This window comes from Sinocyclocheilus rhinocerous, unplaced genomic scaffold (genome assembly GCF_001515625.1).
Source record: "Sinocyclocheilus rhinocerous isolate Xijiao unplaced genomic scaffold, SAMN03320098_v1.1 scaffold2063, whole genome shotgun sequence".
NCBI lineage: Eukaryota > Metazoa > Chordata > Actinopteri > Cypriniformes > Cyprinidae > Sinocyclocheilus > Sinocyclocheilus rhinocerous.
In genome coordinates, this window is record NW_015636724.1 from 77923 (window position 1) to 87258 (window position 9336).

Here is a 9336-nt window from a genome sequence, read left to right on the forward strand (position 1 = left end):
CTGGGTTGTATTTAACCCAGCATTTTTTAGAGTGTACAGTTTTTAAAACAGAAATGACTAAAAGCAGAGCTATTCTGAGGCAGCTCCTTAAAACTTGCCTGCAATGTAAACCAACTTGTTGGTGCAGACCAATGTTATGTGTCTCCTCACAAGTCTAGAGGTTTACACACATACTCATGGTTTCATTTGTGAGCTAGGTACACTCTAAAAAATGCTGGGTTAAATACAACCCAGTGCTGGGTAAAATAGGGACAAACCCAGCAATTGGGTTGACGATAGACTGTTTCATTTGCACTCTTAACAGTTTTTAATACCGTTTTTACGTATTATTATCTTAAACAACTCGGAAGTCTTCTTTAAAAGCCTTGGACAGTTCAGAAATGTCAAAGCCTCCCCCCAAACCAGCTAAACCAGGTAAGAGGTGCGCGTGGAGGAAAAGCCTACCTCGGCAAGCCTACTAAAGTTTCATTATTTATTCATACGTTTTTGCGTTGTTTATTTGTCTGATAGCTATACAAACACGCTGGTTTCCGATGCCGTACAATGAAATGTATATAAGAGCATGCAATTTTGGGTCTTCGTGAACTTTCTCCTGCGGGTGGAGTTTGGCGTTTCTCCAGCGCAAAGCAACGCAACTTTCGTTGCGCTTTTACGCGTTTTACACGCCTGTCACCGGTTAACATGCGCAAACCAACACATCTTAGCTGAAAGGTTCAAAGAGCAAGACAAAAATAGTAAAAGGCCTTGCCACAGATGGCAGGAATGGGTTTGGAAAGAGAAAATCGCTCAAGCCAGCCAACCACAGCGCGTTTGGTCAGCGTAGACGCACAACGCATTTTTGACTATAATCGGTTCATTCTGAAAAAAAAAATGTTCCTATGATGCCCAAAAATGTTGACTAGATCGACAGATCAACGGTTTTGAGTCACAGCTATTGTCTCACAGTTACTTCCCCATATGAAAGAGCAGCTTCACTGTGCTTATGTGTGCAAAATAACATGACATTTGGACTGGTGATTTATGCACGGTCAAAGATACGTGTTGTAGGAGGAGCTAGACCAATATTATCTTTTCACAACTGGTACAATGCATGTTATTTTCATATATAAACAACCAATAACAGATTTGCAGAACTGATCAAATGTTTTATTTCTGCTTTTTGACACAATAATACCTATATCTTTAGATTACAGAACTAAAAAAGAATGCACATTATGACTATATATTATTTTTATTAATAATAATGCCATTCCCTCATGCAAAATCACTTGATTGGTCTAAATGGTCACAAATTTATTTTTGATACTAAAGAACCAGTTATTTAGAAAACTGAACTGAACTATTTATCGGTGCTGTCTCAAGTTGTAGGATGTCCTCTTAAAGTACAATTTGCCCAGGATATGGGTCTGTGACGTCCAGCATGCAAATTTGACCAGTTGCGTGAGATGGGATGTTTGGAATACTTAACACAGTATTGTTTAGTAGTGGCCAAACTCAAGTTACACTAACTTCTACACTAATAGTGTAATATTAAAATGTGGTGTAGATTCTAGGGGAACCTCGGACATGCCCTCCAACTTTAAGAAACATCTTATTGTCAGTATTGCAGAGACGATTTGCGACTGGTTGAAGTGACTTCTACACTTCTTAACAATTTATTGTAACTGTAATTTGGGGGCAAACAGAATGATTATATCCAGTGGAGGCCAGTGTTTCTATTTCAGAGCCTGATCTGGAAGTTCGGGAGGGGCCGGTTGGATCCCGCTCAGCAGGGCTTCTCACTTGTTTGTTATAGGCCAAATGGAAATACCTTTGCAGTCAGGAAATGCCCTTTGTTCTTACTTGTAATGGTTTGATTATTTATACGTTTAGGCCTCAGGGCTTGGGTTCCGCTGGCTTGGACACTTACGCACATTTCTGTGTCATGTGGTTTGCCCTGCATTTGAGCTGCGTTTAGTTCTGCGATACTACCTGGTTGTAGATGTGATGGTGTTTTGCATATGGTTGGGCTGATAGGTAAAAATAAGGTTTAACAGGTGGAATATTTACTGATGTGTTTCGCCTGTCAATAATGAGCAGAACATAGACAACTCTAGAGCTGAAATGTGTGAAAGAATGCTTCAATGTACAATCATCAGTAACATTCATACAAATGTATGTTTTCAACAGGTCAGGTCAAGGTGTACAGGGCGTTATTCACCTTTGACCCAAGGACGGTGAGTTTCCTTCTCAGTTATACTCTTTCCCTTTGGTTTCGGTTGTTTTAGCTTGCCTGAATTGAGCTCATCATGTATATTTTCCTCTTTTTCAGCCAGATGAACTGTACTTTGAGGAAGGAGATATTTTGTACATCTCAGATACAGTAAGTTTATGATCTTGCTTGGAAGTACTGATAGTTCCTCCTGTGATTATGGAGATAAAGAGCATTATATTCATGGAAGTGTTGGTGATTTTGTACTGATTGCTGGGTTTATTTTCAGAGTGACAGTAACTGGTGGAAGGGGACATGCAGGGGAAGGACTGGTCTTATTCCCAGTAATTATGGTAAGGAAAACAAGTGGCAAACTAGAACCTACAAACCATCGATCCTTCACTAGAACATCTTCGGTGACTGTAAAGGTGGCTTTTGTAAAATGTGACCCTGGACCACAAAACCAGTCTTAAAGGGATAGTTCACCCAAAAATGAAAATGTGATGTTTATCTGCTTACCCCCAAGGCATCCAAGATGTAGGTGACTTTGTTTCTTCAGTTGTATTCAGCTTTCAAATGATGTATAAATCTCAATTTTGAAAAATTGACCCTTATGACTGGTTTTGTGGTCCAGGGTCACAAATGTGTATACGTTACTTTTTTACAGTCTTTTATGACGTCAGGAAAGTTTTATTAGAGATAATCAGTGGTGTTTGCTAAAGAAATCCTAGAAATACTATTACTATTGCACATACACATGGGCGTTAATGATTGGAACAAAACCCAACCTTAAGTTCTCTTTTTATGCATTATATGCTATTACTTTTCAAAGCTTTACCTAAATTTGCCTGGATGACAATAAATTGGGTTAAAGTATCATGTAGTCATTGATATACATGCATCTGTGGGTGTATCATTCTTATCTTGATGTGATTTGCCTTTTTCCAGTGGCTGAGCAAGCAGAGTCCATAGACAACCCCATGCATGAAGCAGCCAAGCGAGGTACCCAAATAGAAACCTATCTAGCATTTTGTTTATTTGGTAACATGGTGAAACAATCAAATGTTTTGTGTGTGAATGCAGGTAATCTGAGCTGGCTCAGAGAGTGTTTGGATAATAAGGTTGGCATCAACGGACTGGACAAAGCTGGGAACACCGCTCTCTACTGGTCCTGTCACGGAGGACATAAAGGTATAAAAGATGCACACATGCTTTAATTGTTTTCACATTTTAAAATTGAATCTGCAGCAGTTGTGCACAAACTTACAGCCTATAAGAACTCTGGTTTAAGCCTGTTTTGTCCAATAATGGCACTTAGTGGCAAATAGTGGCAAGATGAAACGTTTAACCTATTGTGTTTTTTTAGATGTGGTGGAGATTTTGCTGAGTCAGCCGAACTGTGAGCTCAATCAGCAGGTAAATCTGATGTTGGTTAAAATGTTTTTGATCAATCACTGCTCTTGAGATCGAATGCATTTCATTTGAATTTGTTAAAATGCACAGTTGAGATAAGCTTACAAAGGTCTGTATGCAAAAAGTGACTGAAACAGAAGCAATGCTTAATGTTCTTTACTCAGTTTTACTCGTTGTAATAAATAGCATTTCCTCAACAGAATAAACTGGGAGACACGGCTCTACACGCAGCTGCCTGGAAGGGTTACTCAGATATAGCTGAGATGTTGCTTAATAAAAGTGAGTGAATTCTTTTTTTTTTTCCCTTAGAAACATCTACTTGTATATATATGTGATACTAGGGTGGGGCAGGGCTTGACAGTGAGAGTATTTCACTTGCATTTGCGACTAAAGAAACATGCATTCAGGAGCATGTGTGTGAATGAAAAAAGTCCTCAGTTTTATGAAATTTAAGGTCATAAAAAGTCTTAAATGTCCTAAATTGTATAACAAACGTCTTAATGATCATTTTAAAAGCAGGAATCGCGAAAAAGCCTATTGTTATTATAATACTTCAAAAGGCTGATTTAAATATAAAAAACATTCTGAAATAAACATGAGTGCTGCACATTTCAAAATAAAAATGTGGCACTGTTGAGCTTTACATGATCATGGTTTCAGAGCATTTAAGGCAATCGTTTGCTTATGATCGGCTTGATGAATTATGACAGTGTTTACATAATGGTGTTTACCGTTTAAAGTAGGCCTATAAATAGTTAAATGGTTGCAGAAAAAAATTTTTTTTTCTTTTTCTAAAGTTTTCAATTTGGGAGCACATGTGCTCCTTGGGGAAAATGTAAGCATCAAGCCAAAAATATCGAGCTCCTAATTAATTGCATTTTCATCTTGAAGTGACCCAATATCAGTGCGACAGCCATGACGTCACTACCGGTGCGACTATAGTATAAATAGGCGCCGGGAGCTACACATCATTCACTTCTTCGTCTGAAGCTTGCGTCCGCAGCATGGCAAGAAACCTAGAGGACGCAGTGTCTCGTTCCCTACTCAGGGAACCATGGTTACATAAGTAACCTGAGACGTTCCCTTTCATGGGAACTTCGAACTGCGTCCTCTAGGGGTCGCTATGGGGAACGCCTCGTCGTGACCTGTGTCTGAAGCATACATTGAAAAAACACCAACTCGTTGGCCGGCGACAGCCATGACGTCACTACCGGCGCGACTATAGTATAAATAGGCGCCGGGAGCTACACATCATTCACTTCTTCGTCTGAAGCTTGCGTCCGCAGCATGGCAAGAAACCTAGAGGACGCAGTGTCTCGTTCCCTACTCAGGGAACCATGGTTACATAAGTAACCTGAGACGTTCCCTTTCATGGGAACTTCGAACTGCGTCCTCTAGGGGTCGCTATGGGGAACGCCTCGTCGTGACCTGTGTCTGAAGCATACATTGAAAAAACACCAACTCGTTGGCCGGCGACAGCCATGACGTCACTACCGGCGCGACTATAGTATAAATAGGCGCCGGGAGCTACACATCATTCACTTCTTCGTCTGAAGCTTGCGTCCGCAGCATGGCAAGAAACCTAGAGGACGCAGTGTCTCGTTCCCTACTCAGGGAACCATGGTTACATAAGTAACCTGAGACGTTCCCTTTCATGGGAACTTCGAACTGCGTCCTCTAGGGGTCGCTATGGGGAACGCCTCGTCGTGACCTGTGTCTGAAGCATACATTGAAAAAACACCAACTCGTTGGCCGGCGACAGCCATGACGTCACTACCGGCGCGACTATAGTATAAATAGGCGCCGGGAGCTACACATCATTCACTTCTTCGTCTGAAGCTTGCGTCCGCAGCATGGCAAGAAACCTAGAGGACGCAGTGTCTCGTTCCCTACTCAGGGAACCATGGTTACATAAGTAACCTGAGACGTTCCCTTTCATGGGAACTTCGAACTGCGTCCTCTAGGGGTCGCTATGGGGAACGCCTCGTCGTGACCTGTGTCTGAAGCATACATTGAAAAAACACCAACTCGTTGGCCGGCGACAGCCATGACGTCACTACCGGCGCGACTATAGTATAAATAGGCGCCGGGAGCTACACATCATTCACTTCTTCGTCTGAAGCTTGCGTCCGCAGCATGGCAAGAAACCTAGAGGACGCAGTGTCTCGTTCCCTACTCAGGGAACCATGGTTACATAAGTAACCTGAGACGTTCCCTTTCATGGGAACTTCGAACTGCGTCCTCTAGGGGTCGCTATGGGGAACGCCTCGTCGTGACCTGTGTCTGAAGCATACATTGAAAAAACACCAACTCGTTGGCCGGCGACAGCCATGACGTCACTACCGGCGCGACTATAGTATAAATAGGCGCCGGGAGCTACACATCATTCACTTCTTCGTCTGAAGCTTGCGTCCGCAGCATGGCAAGAAACCTAGAGGACGCAGTGTCTCGTTCCCTACTCAGGGAACCATGGTTACATAAGTAACCTGAGACGTTCCCTTTCATGGGAACTTCGAACTGCGTCCTCTAGGGGTCGCTATGGGGAACGCCTCGTCGTGACCTGTGTCTGAAGCATACATTGAAAAAACACCAACTCGTTGGCCGGCGACAGCCATGACGTCACTACCGGCGCGACTATAGTATAAATAGGCGCCGGGAGCTACACATCATTCACTTCTTCGTCTGAAGCTTGCGTCCGCAGCATGGCAAGAAACCTAGAGGACGCAGTGTCTCGTTCCCTACTCAGGGAACCATGGTTACATAAGTAACCTGAGACGTTCCCTTTCATGGGAACTTCGAACTGCGTCCTCTAGGGGTCGCTATGGGGAACGCCTCGTCGTGACCTGTGTCTGAAGCATACATTGAAAAAACACCAACTCGTTGGCCGGCGACAGCCATGACGTCACTACCGGCGCGACTATAGTATAAATAGGCGCCGGGAGCTACACATCATTCACTTCTTCGTCTGAAGCTTGCGTCCGCAGCATGGCAAGAAACCTAGAGGACGCAGTGTCTCGTTCCCTACTCAGGGAACCATGGTTACATAAGTAACCTGAGACGTTCCCTTTCATGGGAACTTCGAACTGCGTCCTCTAGGGGTCGCTATGGGGAACGCCTCGTCGTGACCTGTGTCTGAAGCATACATTGAAAAAACACCAACTCGTTGGCCGGCGACAGCCATGACGTCACTACCGGCGCGACTATAGTATAAATAGGCGCCGGGAGCTACACATCATTCACTTCTTCGTCTGAAGCTTGCGTCCGCAGCATGGCAAGAAACCTAGAGGACGCAGTGTCTCGTTCCCTACTCAGGGAACCATGGTTACATAAGTAACCTGAGACGTTCCCTTTCATGGGAACTTCGAACTGCGTCCTCTAGGGGTCGCTATGGGGAACGCCTCGTCGTGACCTGTGTCTGAAGCATACATTGAAAAAACACCAACTCGTTGGCCGGCGACAGCCATGACGTCACTACCGGCGCGACTATAGTATAAATAGGCGCCGGGAGCTACACATCATTCACTTCTTCGTCTGAAGCTTGCGTCCGCAGCATGGCAAGAAACCTAGAGGACGCAGTGTCTCGTTCCCTACTCAGGGAACCATGGTTACATAAGTAACCTGAGACGTTCCCTTTCATGGGAACTTCGAACTGCGTCCTCTAGGGGTCGCTATGGGGAACGCCTCGTCGTGACCTGTGTCTGAAGCATACATTGAAAAAACACCAACTCGTTGGCCGGCGACAGCCATGACGTCACTACCGGCGCGACTATAGTATAAATAGGCGCCGGGAGCTACACATCATTCACTTCTTCGTCTGAAGCTTGCGTCCGCAGCATGGCAAGAAACCTAGAGGACGCAGTGTCTCGTTCCCTACTCAGGGAACCATGGTTACATAAGTAACCTGAGACGTTCCCTTTCATGGGAACTTCGAACTGCGTCCTCTAGGGGTCGCTATGGGGAACGCCTCGTCGTGACCTGTGTCTGAAGCATACATTGAAAAAACACCAACTCGTTGGCCGGCGACAGCCATGACGTCACTACCGGCGCGACTATAGTATAAATAGGCGCCGGGAGCTACACATCATTCACTTCTTCGTCTGAAGCTTGCGTCCGCAGCATGGCAAGAAACCTAGAGGACGCAGTGTCTCGTTCCCTACTCAGGGAACCATGGTTACATAAGTAACCTGAGACGTTCCCTTTCATGGGAACTTCGAACTGCGTCCTCTAGGGGTCGCTATGGGGAACGCCTCGTCGTGACCTGTGTCTGAAGCATACATTGAAAAAACACCAACTCGTTGGCCGGCGACAGCCATGACGTCACTACCGGCGCGACTATAGTATAAATAGGCGCCGGGAGCTACACATCATTCACTTCTTCGTCTGAAGCTTGCGTCCGCAGCATGGCAAGAAACCTAGAGGACGCAGTGTCTCGTTCCCTACTCAGGGAACCATGGTTACATAAGTAACCTGAGACGTTCCCTTTCATGGGAACTTCGAACTGCGTCCTCTAGGGGTCGCTATGGGGAACGCCTCGTCGTGACCTGTGTCTGAAGCATACATTGAAAAAACACCAACTCGTTGGCCGGCGACAGCCATGACGTCACTACCGGCGCGACTATAGTATAAATAGGCGCCGGGAGCTACACATCATTCACTTCTTCGTCTGAAGCTTGCGTCCGCAGCATGGCAAGAAACCTAGAGGACGCAGTGTCTCGTTCCCTACTCAGGGAACCATGGTTACATAAGTAACCTGAGACGTTCCCTTTCATGGGAACTTCGAACTGCGTCCTCTAGGGGTCGCTATGGGGAACGCCTCGTCGTGACCTGTGTCTGAAGCATACATTGAAAAAACACCAACTCGTTGGCCGGCGACAGCCATGACGTCACTACCGGCGCGACTATAGTATAAATAGGCGCCGGGAGCTACACATCATTCACTTCTTCGTCTGAAGCTTGCGTCCGCAGCATGGCAAGAAACCTAGAGGACGCAGTGTCTCGTTCCCTACTCAGGGAACCATGGTTACATAAGTAACCTGAGACGTTCCCTTTCATGGGAACTTCGAACTGCGTCCTCTAGGGGTCGCTATGGGGAACGCCTCGTCGTGACCTGTGTCTGAAGCATACATTGAAAAAACACCAACTCGTTGGCCGGCGACAGCCATGACGTCACTACCGGCGCGACTATAGTATAAATAGGCGCCGGGAGCTACACATCATTCACTTCTTCGTCTGAAGCTTGCGTCCGCAGCATGGCAAGAAACCTAGAGGACGCAGTGTCTCGTTCCCTACTCAGGGAACCATGGTTACGTAAGTAACCTGAGACGGTTTCCTGTAGCATTTCCATTATTTGTTCATAGAGAATGTCTTTAGTATCAAAGCAAAATTAATATTTAAACTGGATTATTTAGGCTCGACTTTAGTAAAATAAATCAAGTTCAACAGAAATCCAGCTGCATTCAAATTAACTTCACACGGATTATGTGAGAATAGTGGAATAATTTGACAAACAATGGGCCCCATGACACATGAACGCAACAAATTTCTATGTAAAAAGATTTGTAAAACCATTCTTACATAAAGCCTTAACGTGAGTGATATAGTTTTGTTGCGACACGTATCCGGTTTAAATCAATCGCGAATCAATTTGTAATTGAAATGTAAAAAATCAAGTACAAAGACATATCTTTTTTTTTTTTTTTTTTTTTTTTTTTTTTTTCTTTTTTTTTTTTTTT

General features: G+C 44.6%; 1 protein-coding gene across 2 annotated transcripts in view; it reads left to right on the top strand.

Annotated features, from left to right (window-relative positions):
• Positions 1 to 9336, top strand: part of LOC107748057 (osteoclast-stimulating factor 1-like) — an 11326-nt gene that overhangs the window by 1068 nt on the left and 922 nt on the right. The window contains exons 1-8 of one of the 2 annotated variants that reach the window (XM_016562708.1): positions 308 to 414; positions 2170 to 2216; positions 2312 to 2362; positions 2481 to 2544; positions 3140 to 3193; positions 3275 to 3382; positions 3558 to 3607; positions 3805 to 3883. In XM_016562708.1, the coding sequence (XP_016418194.1) occupies positions 381 to 414; positions 2170 to 2216; positions 2312 to 2362; positions 2481 to 2544; positions 3140 to 3193; positions 3275 to 3382; positions 3558 to 3607; positions 3805 to 3883 (487 nt within the window). In that variant the 5' untranslated portion in view covers positions 308 to 380. Of the gene's footprint in view, positions 1 to 307; positions 415 to 2169; positions 2217 to 2311; positions 2363 to 2480; positions 2545 to 3139; positions 3194 to 3274; positions 3383 to 3557; positions 3608 to 3804; positions 3884 to 9336 lie in introns of those variants that run through there. The other variant, XM_016562709.1, reaches the window with a different exon arrangement.